General features: G+C 40.7%; 1 protein-coding gene across 1 annotated transcript; it reads left to right on the top strand.

Annotated features, from left to right (window-relative positions):
• Positions 1 to 2,042: 2,042 nt before the first annotated feature.
• LOC117441338 (up-regulator of cell proliferation-like) lies at positions 2,043 to 18,542 on the top strand. The gene is made up of 4 exons (XM_034077529.2): positions 2,043 to 2,081; positions 2,272 to 2,321; positions 11,075 to 11,143; positions 11,552 to 18,542. Exons 3-4 carry the CDS (start codon positions 11,113 to 11,115, stop codon positions 16,309 to 16,311), a joined length of 4,791 nt encoding a protein of 1,596 aa, XP_033933420.1. The 5' UTR covers positions 2,043 to 2,081; positions 2,272 to 2,321; positions 11,075 to 11,112; the 3' UTR covers positions 16,312 to 18,542.
• The last annotated feature ends 614 nt before the right edge of the window (positions 18,543 to 19,156 follow it).

Genomic DNA, 19,156 nt, shown 5'->3' with positions numbered 1-19,156 from the left:
AAATGTTTTTTCTTTATGAAACCTGATGTACTTATATGATTCTGTTTTCTTCAAGTTTGTATTTTGTTGGTCGAACGCACTTATTGTACGTCGCTTTGGATAAAAACGTCAGCTAAATTCAATGTAATGTAATGTAAAAAAAACACAATCTGAATAAAAGGTTAACTAAAGGTTAATTATATTCAAAAAGTAAATATTATTATTATTGATCATTCCCTAGTATTGACCCAAGCTGGAGTTTTGACCCTAAACACACAGTAAGTGTTGGCTTCAGGCTCCGGAGAATCCTCAGTCGAGGTGGCCTTGCTTCTCTTCTCTTCTTCTACAATAGGGATTTGAGTTAGTCGAGTTGAAGTGTTTAGAATATTATTTATTTCACTTGAAATCTCAATTCATATAAATACACTTAATGTTGTTAAAAAAACAAGATCTAACACTTTTAGATTGGTGAAAAAAAGAGGTTTTATCCAAGAAGAAACCGTTTTGATAAATGCTTTGTATCAAATGTCATCAGGAAATAATTAGAAAAATAGTCCATGATTGTGAGGGAAATATTTTGTTGTGTGTTTGTACCAAAAAGCATTTTGTGTTTCACATAGGTCTGCCATAACTTAGAGCAGGGGGTTAAAGGTTAAAGGGTTAAAGGTTCCGCTTTCCTGTTGGGGGACTGTGACTAACTGCCAGAGGACTTTAACAGACTGTCTTTGTCTCTGAATCCAGGTTCTTGTGATTATCGATCAGAAGACGCGCGAAATAGAGGCTCCTCCTTGATTATCTGTGTAGATTTGCGCTGTGCTTCTGTGTAATCTTCAGTGTTGGCTGGGGAATCACATGATGAAGTCGTGTGAGAACCCTGCCAATGCTCCCGGCCGTGGCTCTCAATAAACTCAGGTGTTTGATATAAAGCGGACTCCAGCCTCCATTCCTTCCATCAACATTGCTGAAAAGAAAATCTCTCTCACAATGATTACTGCAGATATGTCTTTCCTTCAGCGTTTTGTCCGATCATCGTCAATGTTCCCTGCCTGTCTGTGAGTTTGTTACCTGCCTGTCTGTGAGTTTGTTGCCTGCCTGTCTGTGAGTTTGTTGCCTGCCTGTCTGTGAGTTTGTTACCTGCCTGTCTGTGAGTTTGTTGCCTGCCTGTCTGTGAGTTTGTTGCCTGCCTGTCTGTGAGTTTGTTATCTGCCTGTCTGTGAGTTTGTTGCCTGTCTGTCTGTGAGTTTGTTCCTGTTTCTCGTGCTCCCCGGTTTGCTCATGTTAAGTTGTTTCTTGTTTTTTCTTTGGAATCGGCTTTTTGATTAGAGCTCGCTTTTTGTTACTAGACCTTTTGTCTTTTTACTGCATTTGGGTCGAGCCTTACCCCAACACCCTGACAGTAACTGTATGTTCAGCTGTTTACGTTCCTCAATATAAAGTAGAATCAGCATTGTTTTGGTTACGTGTTGTGAAACCCAGGTATCATATTGGTACTGGCTGATGTTCAAACTGTAGATAACCTTGTAAGAGTTTGGAAAAGAATGTCAAGTGACTGGCCCAACTGAGTGTTGTACATGTATGTAAAATGCTGCCATCCTGTGGTCCCACTGCAGAACAACACCTTGTTTGTCAAAAGAGAAAAGGAAGTACGCAAAAGTGAAATTTTAAAAAGGAAGATATACAGAATTAATCAATTATAAAGGTCTGCAGACTGAGAATACACTTTTTATTGTAATACGAGTACGTTTTGAATTGTGTGGTTTCGTGAAAGGAGCCTTCAAATAAAATGTATTATCCTTTCAAATAAGACTTACAGCAAAATCCTACAGCATTACATGTTGTGTCTTCAACACAAATAAGATTGCACACTTTATGTTACTCTAAAGCAGCTTTCGTGTTCTTAACAGCTTAAACCCAAAGTGGCTCATTGCCAGCTTTAGAGTTTCATAAGTTTCGTTTCTTGATTATGAGAAGGCGGGCTGATGCACGTGGGTCTCCACAGCATGCGCGCGTGCAGCACTTACTTTCTGTTTCACTTCTGTGTAATAGGCTACAAATACAGCAGAAGACAAAGAGAGCCTCAGTCCGCTGCAGCATGAAGCCCGGTAAGTTTCAGTTACTCTCCTGCTGGACACATTTAACTTGTTCTGTAGATATACTGCAACTACTTAGTTAATGAAGAGCGTGACACTGAAATGTCAACAAGGAATACCTCATGTTTCATGTTTTTTTATTGATTTGATTGTCACAATTTGGTTCCGTGAATGTAAAGTTAATATTTGGGTTTTTTCTTAGGTTTGAAAGTGAAACGTCTACGATGAACAGAGAAGGACCAGAGCTTGCAGGTAGAATCCCAGCATGTATACAAGGTGTTGAAAAGCAGTGGGGACATGAGGGCTCAAAAGGGCGTAGGCTGCTAGAGAGTCCTAAATACCGTTGTTGTATCAGTATGAATTAACAGTGTAAACCTCAAACTGTTAAACCTACTTTTCGGTGCATTTGAGTCATTTAAGTTTCTGTAAGCTTTTTTTTTTTTTGAGCTCATGTTTATTATTTAGAGAATGCACATGTTATTCTCTTTTGAAAAGTAGTGGGGACAGACTCAGCCATTTTAAAAATGAGGTGGTTATTTCCCAGTGTATAAGCTAGGTCTGCAGAATAGTATATTTTTCATTTAAAAAAGGGACACTCATGATGTTGTATGAGATAAAAATATCTGGCACGGCAATAATAGGAATATAAAGTGTATATATAGGTGTAATATTAAATGAAAATGCTCTCACATGAGTGCAGAAATTGAAGCGTGCAACAGGAAACAGGAAGTGGGTTGTCGCCCTGTGTTTCCAGTTTAATTCACTTTGGGGTGGATGCCTCAGTAACTTAGGAAGTGTTTAAAGATTGCCAACAAATAATGTTTACCTTTTTATTCTGTTAGTCTTAGTTAATCCCTAGTGTGGTGAAATGAACTTGTAATAATTCATATAAAAAAAGCAAAGTAGGCTTACTTTTTAATTATTGTAAAAATGAATCAGCCAAAGATTACCTAGACCAAAGGCATACAAGGATATCAGAATCCAACAAATAAAGATAATGACATAAGTTAAAACTTGCAATAAAAAAACATTAATATAAAGATATTTACATTTACATAAGAAGTTTAATTAAAAATATGCAATAAAATGATATCGATAAAGATATTGACAATAAAATAAGTCAAAATGTGCAATAATAGGAACAAATAAATAATGATAGGCTACATTTAAAAAGTTGAAGTAACATTTCCGATAACGGATCAAATAAATACAAAATATTTAAACGTATGAAGGTAAATTCAAAATATACAATAAAAACATTAAAATAAAGATATTTATATTTACATCAGTCTTGCATGTACTTTATGCTGGGTTATGACTTACATTATTTGCAGCACAAGATGGTCCTCATAATCCAGCTACGTTGGTCTAAGTAAATTAGTGCAATAAAATGACAGCTTTCTGTAATTATTCCTGTGAATTTTCAAAATGAAACACAAAGCTGACAGAACAAAATGTCTTACTGCATGTTGGTGTTTTTAAAAGTAGTTGCAGCCCTACTCAAAATAATGCAAATTCACAGATGGAATGAAGGTGTGTATAACAGACTAAATTACCACATTTATGTTTACACACTTGAGAGAGAAATGAACAATGATGGCTTCTGTATAGTGTGAATTTATTTACCTTTACTTTAACAATTTACAAAATATTGACAAAATACATTTAAAAAAATTGAGTTACCTGATTATAATGTGGACCATTTATTGGAACATTTAATCTGATTCTCATGCAGTACTTCAAAGATCACTTGTGCTGCTGCCCACTGACATGGTTTTAAATCTAAATGCACATATCTACAGCAGGGAAATGGGCATGCCCTGGGTATTTATCAAATCCTACGTAAATCCGTGGATGAGATGAACCTACAGGGTTTCGTTAAGGGACCGTCAATACTTTGGAAAAACACAAAAAAACTATTACATTTACTATCACAACACCTCTCTGCTTACTCACTCATCAACTATTCAAGAACTATAATAAATGTGTTTTAAGGGGGATTCACACTTGTATTTCCGGATCCACACTTGTGTTTTTCAATGCACACACAAATGTGTACCGTTTCATATACATGTAAATAAAATCCAAATACAGAAAAAAGTTTTACATATGTTTTTTTGATCTTCACATATTTGTTTTCCATTTAAATCCCCTGAACCTACAAACACAAATCGCTTTCTGTGCATGGATCGCTGTGCATTTGTGTGTGGGTTTTTTTAGACTCCCCTGACGGTCACCCGATTCGTACTTGTAATTTTTTCAATATAGCCAATCAGATGTCCCCCTAAAAGCAGCGGCAAAAAGAAAAGTCTTCAGCCTGGATTTAAAAGTAGTCAGAGTTGCAGAGGACCGGCAGATTTCTGGTAGTTTGTTCCAGATATTTGGAGCATAATAACTGAACGCTGCTTTACCATGTTTAGTTTTGCTTCATTCAAACAGTAGTTTCTTCTTTGTAATTGTTCCAAATACAACATATTCAAATAACTTACCTAGAGTTGGTCTGATAATGTGCACTGAAAATAACGGCATCTAATCAATGGATGACAAATACTTCTTAATGTGAGATGTTTTGGTTTGATTGCAACTGATCTGCAATGAATAAGCAATAACATTGGGTTATGTATTGTAACCCTTGTATATTAGCACAGGTGGAGCCCTCTACTGGACTCTATGGGTACTACTCTCTATGCAAGCATTCACCTACTGAGACTTCTATAGACGTAGCCGGCCCCGGGGCGGGCCTACCTGAATGCGCGCGCATCTCACCATATAAAAGGAGGCGTCGCCTCCTGACTATCATCCTACACCTCTCTTCAGCGAGCGATATAGGACAGACAGTGCCCTGAGTAGAGGGCTCCGCCTGTGCTAATATTACAAGGGTTACAATACGTAGCCCCTCCGCCCCGTAATGGGCCGGTGCGCACCTCGCCCATCCCGGGACCTCAGAGGGCCCGGGAAGGCGAAGGCGCATTACATCCGGGAGGGGGTCAGATGCCTACTGACCCACAGCCCCCCCCCCCCTCCCCGCCCCTCCTCACCAGTTCTGTGTTGCCCCAGCAAGCACAGACGCGGAGAAAGAGCCAGACATGTCCAAGAGATGAAACTCTATAAAGGGGCCTGGCGTTGACCATGACGCCGCTGTGCATATATCCTCCACACTCACACCGTTGAATAAGGTACAGCCTGTGTGGAGTGCGCACAAATCCCCGGGGGGCAGGCTCTCCCTGCCTGTCCGTAGGCATGTGCAATGCACTCGCAGAGCCAGCCTGCCAGGCGTTTCTTGGACAGAGCTTTCCCGATCACCCCGCCCCCGAAGCACACGAACAGCTGTTCTGTGCGTCTAAGGGCAGCCGTGCGCTCTACATAACATGCTAGCGCACGCACCGGGCAGAGGAGGTGCAGTTTAGCTTTCCTGTTCCCACTATGGGGGGGAAGACTAAAACCCCCTAACTGAATAGCCCTCGACCTGAACGCACTCCTTAGGCTCTTGGGCACAAAGGAGGGGTTCGGTCTGAGTGTTGCGCCGCTCCGGTCAACCCGAATCAGTAAACAGCTCGGGTGCACCGACAGAGCGGTTAACTCGGACACTTTTTTGGCTGACGTTAAGGCAAGAAGCAAAGCTGTCTTCCACGACAGTGCTTTTAGGGAGGAGAGCTCCAGAGGCGCAAACGGTTCTGAGACCAGAGCCTCGAGCACTAGGGGCAGGTCCCACTGCAGGGTGGAGGCGTGCACTACTGGGCACAGCCTCCTGACCCCCTGTAAAAACTGCGACATCAGTGGTTGACTAAAGGCTGACCTGCCGCTAAATCCCTCATGGCAGGATGAGATGGCTGCTGCATACACTTTTACTGTGGAATGCGCCAGCCCTCTGTCCACCAGTAACTGTAAGAAGTATAAAATAGAGCCTAACTCACAAAATAGGGGCTCTATTCTCCGCTCCTCACAATATCGCTGGAATCCTAGCCACTTTGGCCTGTAACAGGCTGTGGTGGATCCCGCTCTAGCTGCCTGGATAGACTGAATAACACTGCAGGGTTTCCCACACATAGACTATACTTGGGCGGGCCGCCCAGGTATAATAACGGCCGCCCAAGTATATTTCGCAACCCATTTCGTTTTTAAGTTTTTTTGTATACGATTTTTTTTATTCGTCCGTGACCACGACGCTATCTGCGATCGATTAACTTGTGGACAGTGATCCCTCGCTCTACGCCTCCTGTACCCAGTCCCAGACTCGCCATCGGGAGGACCGGGGGACCCGATGGTCTAGCCTGTTAGTGGCCTGCCTCAGACAGGGTGACTGGCTGTCCACATGATGTGGCCTGCCGACATGGCCACTGTCATACAGATCAAAAATCAAAGCCCTTGATTGGTCTCTGTGTGTCATTCAAGCTCGGGATAACCTCAGCTCAGGTGAGGTAAAGGACTCTCTGAGTGTTTAGATAGTTAACTTCTAAGTTCTCAGTGGGTCTCAAATGGTTTGGTCACCATTTATGTAAACACATATTTCCATTTGAGAGGGTAGTGATTAGTAAAATATGCATGAATAAATAAATACAAAGTTAACTAGGTGAAAGAAGGTAAGATACACTTTTAACACTTGTTGAGAGCTAAAACTAGTCTTTGCTGCTGCCTCAAAGAGGAGCAGGGGGGAGAGGAGGGAGACAGGAGAGGCTGATTCAGGAGCACAGACACACTCACAACTATAAATGAACCAAAAATAAATTAATAAACAAGTTTCAGTGTTTTTTTCATATTGGAAATGGTATGTTATTGGTTATGGCCATGCTTTTATGATTATTGAAATGTATACAGTTCTGTTTAATATAGGTGTTTCCATAGATCTAGTCTCTTTATTTCCCCCTCAAAATGCACCAGATTGATGCATTTATCTCCAACATTTAAAAAAAGAATCTTACCGGGGGAGCATGCCCCCGGACCCCACTAGAGGATTTGATGTCAACCCCCACTTAAAATCACATTGATAGCTTCATAAATACATTTATAAATACATTTATTTTTTAAATAGTAACCCATTTCCATATGTTTATGTAGATTTAAACTATAGGGCTATCACTATGGGCCCTGTCAGTAACAGTATCGCGTGAAGGGTCTGCTAACAAGCGACCAATAGAAAGGTTAATGTAGTTGCCCCCTCCCCCGCTACCACCACCCCCCCAAGTATATTTCAGATCTGTGGGAAACACTGCACTGTCAGACAATCCACCCTGTCTCAGCATGTCCCTCTCAGGAGCCAAGCCTGGAGAGGTTGGCCCGAGAGTGGGTAACGCCCCGATTGCACCTGTCTCTTGAGACATCGCCCCCCAGAACTGGGGAACCGCCCAGGGCTGGCCCACCTTCATCTGTGTTATCTCTGAGTACCACGGCGCCCGACGCGGTCCGGAGCCAATAGGATGACTGACAGACGTTCTCGCCTCACTCTCCCCAGGAGAGGGAGAATGAGACGCAGCGGTGGAAAGGCGTATAGTAGCTTCCTTTGCCATGGCTCGTGTGCAAACGCGTCCACCCCAAAGAGCGGGTCGCAGAGTTCACGCGGGGTCTTAAAAAGTCTTATAAAGTCTTACATTTGATAATCTGAATTTAAGGCCTTAAAAAGGTCTTAAATATGACTACAAAAATAAGAAAGTTCTTAAATATGATTTAGAAAGTCTTAAAAATTATAGGTACTTCTGTTTTGCGATCGCGTCTAAATGTGTTTTGGGGGAAATGTCCGGGCTGCAAAGTAACCAGTACGGTAATAGCCTTTCAGTTCCCCCCAACAATTTGTATTGAAATAAATCAACATGGAACCAGTAATCACTAACTTTGTTTCCCCCGGTCCCTTATCGGAGAACACCCAGCTAGTAACCTAGCAACCAAGCTTCAGCTAGCGGCAGTCAGAAACTCAGGTATCTTCGAATCTACTTACAAATAAATATGGGGAAGTGTAAGTTCAACCGTATTTGGTTGGAAAACATAGAATTTAGTGCTTGGTTGAAACCAGTGGAGGGGAACGTGTTTGAAGCCCGCCGCACCTTTTGCAAAATAAATTAGCGTTTGTTTTGCTAATGTAGCGTTAGCTAGTGCAGCGTTAGCTAGTGTAGCAGCTCCCGCAACAACACTGGGGGACCTCCGGGCGACGTCAACCCTAAAAGTGGAGGTGTTGTGGACCTACATGGCGACGCTAAATACCGTAGTTAAACACCAGTCATACAACAGCAACGATGAAAGATTGTAGCCACGGCAGCAGAGCTCCGAATATAGCTCTTGTCACACACACACACACACACACACACACACACACACACACACACACACACACACACACACACACACACACACACACACACACACTAGGGCTGCTCGATTATTGCAAATATCACATTAGAAATCACGATTATTTTGGTCAATAATTGATTTCACGATTATTAAATACGATTATTCATTCATTCAATAAACTACCCAGTATGAACACTTGTATAGCCCTTATTAAAAACATTCGTTCCTCAAGTTGTAATAATGTGCTAATAACGTTATTCTGAGAGTTATTTCCCTCTGCATTATGAACGCGCGGGCCGCGCCGCCCGGCACGTTCATGTTACGTGTCCCGACCAATCAGAGCACACTGTGCTCACAGGGAGGGTGGGGGCTGGAGCTATTGGAGCTACAACGAGCCGTTAAAGGCAGAGAGTGAAATTCAGTGAATACACGTAGTTTACAGAGATGCTGTTTGAAAAACCAATGTGAGTTGCGTTTATCTTTACCCATGGATGCACAATAAGAACGGACCCATATCGTCTTACTGCCAGCCCACGGAGCTGAACGCACCGCAGCACGCTCTTGTGTGAGCGCGCGCTCCACTAATGCTGTTCTCACCACTACGGTAAACAGCATTAATCGGAGTCTTTATAGGTGTAGTGTGTTTTACTAAGGTCCGTGAATGCACCGCCACAAGCTCTTGTGTGAGTGCGGGCTCCGCCATAATGCAGCCTTTACCACTACGGTAAACTGCATTAATTGGAGTGTTTGCTCTAGGCGTAATGTGTTCTCCGACAGTAATACGCCGGCCATAATGTCCCTGCACCCGCATAGCGCTCTCCTTTAGATAGCACTCCCTGCGGTTAATCCCTCTCATCTGCACATGCCCACTAGCCACCTCCTTTACAGGAGCTACAGCTAGGGCAGCGAATGGGGAATTTGTACGGTTAACATTGTGTGTAAGTGTAGCATTTGTGGAACAAAAGACACTTAGATTTGGATACAGATACCTCATTCTTATTAGAAAACGTAGTGATCTGTGCATTATACAGGGAGGAGGCGGGATTCGCCCTCTCGTCCCGGGCGGCGAGATTTTCTTCCCCCGCCAGTCAGATCCGTAAAGACGGAAAGCATGCCCCCTTGAGTGCCGGCACGCAGGTTCCACGGGGTGGGCCGAAGTGGTGGAGGGCGCCGTGGGCACAGGATCTCCGTGCCTGCATCTCTCCCTTCCCCCTAGTTTCCACTGGGTCCGTCTGTGGCGCATTACGGGCGCGTTGCGGCTGCGCCGCGGCGTCCGCAAAGATCGCGGCCACTCTAGTCAATGGGTGCTATTCCACCAGACACGCCGCGTTACGGCTCAGAAGCGTCCCAGAAGCGTCTCGCCGCTGGGCTCAGCTCGAAATAGGATTGAAGTCTATTTTTCCATGGGAGGCAGCCGTAAGGTAATGTCGGGCAGGAAGTGGAACGGTGACAGCATCCGGCCCACCCCCCAAAACCGGTTCCTTCTCCTCCCCCCCATCCCTCCTCTGTAGTCTTTCCAGTAGGAGAATAAAGGCCAGCGTTCTCCTTCGGTTTACAGGCACTGTGTGTAAATTATATAGAATAATTATGATGATGAATGAACTTTTTTTACCACTAAAATACAGCAACCCATCTTTGATTCATGTTGTTTTTAACTGGACTATTACAATTATTATTAATTATGTCTGTAGTCTACAACACAACAAAATAGGAAATAACAACAATAAACACGATTTAAACAGACACAAAAATAAACCATTTAACTACGTAGCCTACTTACTATCTTGTAGAAGTACAAATGTCCAGGAAATATGCCCAAATCAACAAGAACTGTGAGCCGGCATGCAAGACGCTCCGCTTCCGTAATGCTTCTGAAACGCTCGTGAAAGGCGCCCGGTAGGGTATGACGCCGGAGGAGGCCGGACCAAAACCGCGGCGCAGCCGTAACGCGCCGCAGACGGACCCAGTGGAAACTAGGGGTTTGTCTCACCGTCGCGCTCCCTCGTCTGCAGGAAAGCCTGTGGAGGAGGAGCGCGCGCTGCGGTGACTCTTCTCTCTACTGAGGTCTTTGAACGCACCGCGGCCCGCCCTCGGGGGGAAGGGGGCCGCGCGCCATCACAATGTTGTCTCTTTGAAACGGACATTAGGGGGAAAAGTGGAATTGTGGAGAGAGATTACTCTTACACTGGGATAAATGCAATCGTTTTTACTGAATGCATTTTTCCCACACACACATATCACTCTGGAACTAGAGTTTACAAACGTAAACCACCATTCTCCTGAGGAGGTCCCTGAACGCACCGCGGCCACTCTTTTACGAGGGCCGTGCGCCCACGTATTAACGTTGTATTTCCCCTTCAACGGTGAAATGCATTAATCGGAGCTTGCCGTGTGAGTGTGTGTGAGGGATGATAACTCTTTCTTCTTTTTTCAAACGTCTTATCTCTGCTTCAGATGTTACCCGCTCACTGAAGAGAAAGGGATGATAGTCAGGAGGCGAGGCCTCCTTTTATACGGTGAGATGCGCGCGCATTCAGGTAGGCCTGCCCCGGGGCCGGCTACGTCTATAGAAGTCTCAGTAGGTGAATGCTTGCATAGAGGGTAGTACCCATAGAGTCCAGTAGAGGGTTCCGCCTGTGAGAGATATAACACAATGTGTGCCTCTTTGAAAATAAAAGTACTTAAAAGGAAAAAAAATAAGGTTTATTTATTTTTACCTTTTTTAGGTTTCAAAGCACATGGGAGTTGAAGGAAAAGTCAGACCATGTCTACAAACACACGTGAAGAGCATGCAGGTAAACTCCCCCATTCACTGAACTTTGATTTGTACTGTACTGTAGACATTCAAATTAAATTGTTAAAGGATGTATTAAGATGTATATAAAGTGTAAAAATTACCACACAAATAACTAAATACATCTTTGATCTCTTAGAATTGTGAAAATACAAAATCACAGATTCAAATGATTCACAGATCTTGGTGATGTGCAAAAACAGTGTAATCCAACAAAAATAAACTAATCTGAAAACTTGCAAACTTTGATGTACAATAATCCACAAATTTAAAATAATACAAAAAATGTGGCTTTATGTTAAATGAGAAAGGAAATGCCTTCAGCACGTCAGACCTCGAGGAAACATCCAATACAATCCATTAAGGGGTGCCTAATATCTAAATATGACCTTCTCTTTCTCTTTAACAGTTATTTTCAGCTTTCTCTCCAAACTGGGACTGGAGAAATATTATCCCAACAAGCTCACTCTTCGGTCTCTATTGGAGATCAACAAAAACAGCATAAATGAAGAAGCTGCCAAATCAGTACAGAAAATACCTTGGTGCTTTCTCAGAAAACTATTTAAAATCAATGCAGAATGCAGGGGCTGTACACAAGTATCAAACAGTGATGATAATGAAGAAAGCAGTGATCCATTTGATCTTGACCTTTACACTGCTGATGAATCTGCAGACAATGAGGTTAACCCTCTCGACCTCATAACAGCACTCTTCCTTTGTGCTGACAGCTTCTTGCAACAGGAAATGGCCCTCAAGATGTCAATGTGCCAGTTTTCTGTCCCACTGCTGATGCCCCATGTCAATAACAGTCAGAGTACCCTGATGCTTTGGGCTCTGAGGGACATTGTCAAAGAGTGGTGTCCACACAGTTTGTCTGAATCAAGAGACTTTGTTGAAAACAACATTGTTCAAGCAAAGATACCATTCTATTCCTTTGTGAGGCTCCAGAACTGTAATCTGTCCAAGTCCCAGATTTTGAATCAAGTTCTCAGCCTTGGCCAGCAGAATCACAATATCTTCATACACAGAGACATGAAAGGAGGAGCAATTAAAAGACAGATAGCCAATGGTTTGGCTGAGGTGTGCTGGTACCTTCCCAGAGGCAGAGAACATCCTGATGTATTTCCAGACCCAATTGCATTTGCCAATCTGAGAGGAAACATGTCTGAGTCACTTGCTCAGTTCACTTTTCTGTTTCATGTGTCAACTGCTACCTTTGTATTCCTGGACAAAATTGAAAAAGAGGAGCATGAGATTCTGACTTCTCTTGAAGATGCGAAATCCAAACTGTTCTTGGTTGTCAACCGCAAGGATGGAAGTGCTAAAGAGGACATGGAATCTGTCAGGAAAACAGTGAAAGAATTAGGTTTGCCAAACAGCAGTGTGAAAATGAAAGACGCAAGAGTAAATGTTGTAGGGTTCTCAGAGAAACTTTCTGCAGCCATTAACAAGATAACAGTTGGAAAACCCACAATGAACATTGAAAATATGCTTGACAAAGCTGTTGAACTTGGTCTGTCTGTGGATGAATGCACAAGTGATGAACAAAATAAAGCATCAGAAAAGATTGTCAAAAGAATTGGAGTACAGAAGATACCAGACTACAAGAGCAAAGAACTTCCTCTGCAAGGCGCTGACTGGAAAAGGTTATCACAGCTAGAGAAAGAGGAATGTAGGTTAAAGAGGCCTGATACTCTAGCACCTGAAGAATATAAATCTCAGCTACAGAGAGAAAAACAACAAATCAAGGAGAAGCTTGGCAAACAGAAACTATCAGATGATATGAAGACTTTCATTAAACAGTTACCTAAAAATGAAAATGACAGCAAGAGCAGAGATTTTTTCCTTAAGTGGATGAAACTCAAACTGGATGCACATTCACGGGATCAACTATCTTCACTCCGCCATCAGTGGACAGAACAAAGTAACAAAGAGAACAAAGATGTGGAAGAGATTAAGAAGCTGGATCAAGAGTTGCTGGAAAGCTCTTTAGGGTTAGAGCATTACATGAGAGAGATGGGACTGATCTATGAGTTTTCATTGCAGTCACAAAACTATGCTGATGAAATACGTCGTCTCCCTGGTTTGGCAGCTGATCTGCTGCTGGATGGATATCCTTTAGAGCTCTTGGATGGAGATGCTTCCAACATCCCAGAGAAATGGGTGAGAGATGTACTAATGGAGCTACACATTAAGGTTGGAGAGAAGAGCAGACTGTTGGTGCTGACTGTGTTGGGTGTTCAGAGTACCGGGAAGTCAACACTCCTCAACACCATGTTTGGTGTTCAGTTTGCAGTCAGCAGTGGCAGATGCACAAGAGGAGCGTATATGCTCTTCCTCAGAGTAAGTGATGATATGCAAGACCAGCTGAACTGTGACTTCATAGTTCTCATTGACACAGAGGGTCTCAAGTCTCCTCATTTGGCACAACTAGAAGACAGTTATGAGCATGACAACCAGCTGGCAACCTTTGTCATTGGTTTAAGTGATGTCACAATTATCAATGTCGCATCTGAGAACTCCACAGAAATGAAAGACGTGCTGCAAATTGCAATCCATGCATTCCTGAGAATGAAGCAAATTGGTAAAAAGCCAATTTGTCATTTTGTGCACCAGAATGTTGCTGGAGTCTCTGCTCATGCAAGGACCTTGACGGAGAGACAACTTCTCTTGGACCAACTCAATGAAATGACTAAAATTGCTGCAGAAATGGAAAAGCAGCCCTCTATAAAGAGATTCACAGATGTGCTGGACTATGACATAAAAGAAAACAACTGGAACATCCCCGGACTCTGGCATGGGACTCCACCTATGGCACCAGTGAACACAGGTTACAGTGAAGCTGTAGCAGATTTCAAGAAAAACCTCTTGGAGACAGTGAAAAAAGTAAAAACCGATGATGTTTCACAGATTCCAGAGTTTCTAGAATGGGTAAGAAGTCTCTGGAAAGCAGTCAAATATGAGAACTTCATCTTCAGTTTCAGAAACACTCTTGTGGCTCATGCTTATGACAACCTTTGCAAGAAGTTCAATCAATGGGAATGGAAATTCAAAAAAGACTTGATCTTTTGGCAGGATGGGGCAAAGTTACAGATCTTAAATTCTGACAACAAAACACATGTGAACACTTGGAAGACATTGGTTGCCTCCAAAAAAACACAGTTGATTGCCAAAATAGAGGGTGGACGAAAAGAAATGGACGAGAAACTTGATGACTACTACAAAAGGAAAGACATACATGTGAATCTTGTAGAGAAATACAAAATTGACTTTATCAACCGTATCAGAAGTCTTAAAGACGAATTCCAACATTCAGTAAACAATGCATTGGATTGTGCGCTTGAAGAAAAAAAAAGTTCAAAAGAGGCTCAGGACATTCAGAGCAAACACAGAGAAATGATTGAAAAAGAAGTAATGAAACTCTTGAGTGATCGTGAACACCGCACACTCTCTGATGAACAGTTGAAACATGACTTTCAACAGATGTGGACAAAAGTCACAGCAAATGTGTCTGGACTGAAAGAACTAAACATATCTGAAAAAGTCCTTCAACAGTTGAGGATACATTTCTCAAATCGTAACTTCAATGAGGAATTACAGAACATTAAAGACCTAAAGGACATAATCAAGGGCCCATTTGAGGTCAAATCTGAACATGTAAAAGTAGGTTGGAATGGTATAAAATTCTGGCAAAAAGAAGCTTTACATAAAGATTTGCAGAGTTTTGCAGACACTGCCATTGAGTCTTGCACACTGTTTGTACTTGGTAAAGCAAAAACTGACACAGACTACCATGACTCTTTTACAAAGGATCTTTTGGAAAAAGTAGATGATTCCCTTCAAGGAAACACTTTCCAGCCCAAGTTTGAGATTGACCTGAAACTTCACATTTGTGGCATTGCTTCAAGAGAGTTCCTTCAAATGCACAGACATGTCTTGTCAAGAAGGGATCCCAAAATGCAGCTGGAAAAGTACAGGCCACAGTACTTGTTGGATTTTATTGATCTATACAAAAAGAAAGATCATTGCCAACGCAAAGCAAATGCTTTTGTCAGACTTTGTATCAAACCTGCTGTGGAAGAGTACATCAGTAGACATCTGGGAACTAACATTGTGGATCAAGTTTTGGCAGGCCGCCATTCAGAAGAGTACAGTTCCCGAAACTTTTTCCAGTACAACATTCAGAAAGAGTTGCTGCAAAAGAAAGACTTTCAGAGTTTTGTCAAGTTCATTTGTAAATATGAAATGTATGTAAAGGACTTGATATTTCAGCACATCTTGCAAGAAATGTCAGAGGACAAAGCTTTATGCAAACTGAAAATTCAGAATCTGCAAGTCATAGTTAAAAAATTGAAAGATGCAACAGAAAGGGCCTCAAAAGGAGAGGATGGTGTCCTGCTGCCAGATAACAAGGAACGCATCACAGAGCTCATCAAAAGAATGCGCACATTTTTGACCAAAGATATCTTGATTTCAGAAGAGGCTGAAAAAACCACCCTGTTTCAAATCCAAAGCACATGCCATCCATTTAAAGAGAGCCTCGTCAGATCATTGAGTGAAATGAAGGGACAGCTGCAGGAGGAGTTCTCAAAATCTGAAAACATTGCTGAGACTGTGAACAAACTTCCAACCAAACCACAGGATGAGCTTTTCAGTCGGGTGTTTGGTTGTGGACAACAGTGTCCATTTTGTAAAGTTCCTTGTGAAGCCGGAGGGAAAAAACATATCAAACATCATGCAGCTGTTCATCGGCCACAAGGTCTGGGTGAATACAGGCATGATGGCACTGAGAAGCTGATGGAAACACTGTGCACAACTGACGTTCACAGTGAAGCTAAATTCAGATGTGCAGCCACTAATGGAGAGTGGCATCCTTACAAGAGGTACACCACAATCTACCCAGACTGGCTCATTCCTCCAGACTACACCATTGAGGCATCTGACTACTGGAAGTATGTCCTGGTTAAATACAATGCGAGATTTGCCCAAGAATACAACGCCAAGCCAGCTGATGTTCCAGAAGCATGGAGGGAAATTACAAATAAACAAGCACTGAAAGGCTTGAAGGAAGCCTTCAATGTTAACCCTCCAAGCCTTCTAAGGTCAAACCCCCCTTTTCCTAGGTTAGGCTCGCGTGGCTGGCCTGATTGGTCTGCCTACAAAAAATAAAATAATGCTGATTACAGTGGACATGAGTAAGGGAATAATATTTCACACAGCCACCAGCTTCTTGGAAATATGCCCCTTTTTTATACAGTAAGGACAATAACTGCAGCGAAAATAGAGAACATCGAGAGTATAAAAGATAGTGTATTGATTATTCTTCGCAAAGGAAGCCTTAAATGAACAACGTACAGTCCTGACAAAAATCTCTTAAACAAAACAACGTTTAAAAACGTGCGGATTTTTCATATCCATATGAAGGGAGAAAACAAAAACAACATTTTTAAATGATAAAGTTGACTGCATCATTCAGTCTGATGAACACCATTGACAACTGATGAGTTTAAGAAGTTGCAGAGAAGTTAAAAAGCTAGAGATGCTTATGTGAGAAGTTTTTTTTCTTTATGTTTTTTTTTCATTATCAATTTTCTATTAAATCTTTATGTACAATGACTAGTATGCACGATAATGATGTTAACAAAAAAGAGGAACAATTCTTTAAATCTTTATTGTTCCATTTTTTTCTATGTTCAAGATGTTGTTTTCCTCTGGGTGTAATGACTAGCATAACAAAATAATATTCTGAAAATGAGGTACGTCATAGTCCACCTGAAGAAAGAGATTGCATTATAACTGGTGTGCACAACAAAGAGATGTCAATGATGAAGATGCTTTACTACAAAGACCGTGTTGGAAACAAAGAGATGTTTTGTGATGTAAATGTCCGCATGAGTCATGTGTTGCTTCACTTTTGAGCTTTTAAGTAACAAGTTGTGCAGATAAAAACCAGGAGGACACAATTTGTGATTTTATACCAGTCTGAGAATAATACAAAAAGATACAATTGACTTGCTTTGTTTTTTTAATTTATATTCATTCCTTGTGTCTTAAGACCATGTGATGAGATCATGTTTGTGTTTGTTTTTACTACTTATTATTACTTTCTCAACAGTTTTTCATTTTTCATTTTATTATTGAACATGTATTGTAAATATAAACTTATTGGAGAGTACATAAGCCAGCCTCAGTTGAAGTACTGTAAGTGCATGTTGATGACGTTTTGCTTCATGTGCAAATACTGTGGCATCCTTCACATCTTGTTGATGAGGAACTTTTGATTTTTATTCTTTTAACGGATAATGATGTGATGAACAAGTCAGAAAGAAGGACTGTTTGAATGCTCAGATTTCATTTTTTTGAGTTTTGTTTTTTGATGATTGCAGCTCTTTTCATAAAGACTAGTGCAAAAATATAAAGAAGCTGATGTTGTTGATAATGTTAAAATACAAGAACAGAGAAACAGATGTTGTCTCATATGTCTTCAATATTTTTACGGTTATAGTTTCATGCAAGACATTTTTATATTAATGTTTTTTAATAATATTTTTGAAAAACTCTCAATGCCGTGTGCATAACATGATGATGTAGGCAAAGACTAGTGATGAGAAGATGTTTTACTTACTTTTATTTGTACTACTTATTATTACTTACTCAACTATTTACATGTTTTATTATTCAACTTTGCTTAATGCACAAAGGCCATGAGAAACAGATGTTATCTAAGGGCATCACTATTCTTTAATATTTGTACTGTTATAGTTTCATGCAAGACATTTTCATCTTTTCATTTATATGTTTTACTTTTAAATATTCCATTTGTTTTATTCTTTTCAAATAATTTGCTTAAAGAGCATTATGCTGTGTGCACAATATGATGTTGCGGGTCTGCGTCGTACAAAGACTGTGTGATTAAATCATGTTTTACTTACTATTATTATTCTTCTTATTTTTACACAACACTTATTGCAGTGCATCCTTAGTGCTTAAAGTACAAAGACCATGAGAAACAGATGTTTTCTAACATGTACTCATTATTCTTTAATATGCTCTACTTTTTTGTTTACTTGAAGTAAAGGCAGTGAATAAGAAATGTTGATGTTGGTGTAACTGACTTGTTGCTGTAGATTACATATCATCTAAACAAGACAACAGCAGAGAATACTGTTGATCATGGTATTGATATTTTCAGATATATTAAAAGTAGATCCAGCCACAAGAAAGTTGAAAAATATATCATATATAGTTTAACTTTTATATCCTTTTTTTGTGTGTTACTTGTATTCAGGTTAACAAACATAAAGTGACGTGCATAATGGAAACCAACAAAAAGGATATTATATGTTGTCAGATCCTATGAATGTTGAAGCAAATGTAACAATAAAATGATTCTGATCAAAGTCAGTTGTCAGTTTTCTTTTCTCAAGTAAAAATCTATGTTTTTTCAGATTGTATTGAGTAATCTGTAACACCAGAATAACATAGAGGTAGAACAAATTAAGTTGTCACTAGAATTGGAACAAATATAAAGGATGTTTACAATATTTCTGTGGATTATCGATAGTAACATGGACACCCTGATGGGATTTAAAATACTATAATTACTACAAACTAATTTAAATCTGTTTCTGTTCATTTAGGTTACATCAAAGACGTTACAGTAGTTAGGAAAGGTGGTGTCTATATTTTTTTCTGTTGAACCAAGTCTTTAAACAAAACAATATGTATACATGTTTTAATATTATATAATGCTATTCATAAAATCTGAATAAGATTCAAGGTTGCCTGTAAATCTATTGTGAGAATAAGTATTCAGATCTTCAACTTAAGTACAAGTGGAAATTATATGGTTTTAAGATACTCAGTTACAAATAAAAGTCCTGAATTCAAAATGTTAAGTATGTAAAAGTACAAACGTAAATGTAAGCCCGATGGCCCATACCAGAACAAGTATAGAATATATAAACTATTGAACTATTATCAGCTAAATATACTATGTATCAAATGTAAAAGT

Source organism: Pseudochaenichthys georgianus, chromosome 3 (genome assembly GCF_902827115.2).
Source record: "Pseudochaenichthys georgianus chromosome 3, fPseGeo1.2, whole genome shotgun sequence".
NCBI classification, from domain to species: Eukaryota; Metazoa; Chordata; class Actinopteri; order Perciformes; family Channichthyidae; genus Pseudochaenichthys; species Pseudochaenichthys georgianus.
This window is presented reverse-complemented; position numbering and strand designations above follow the sequence as displayed.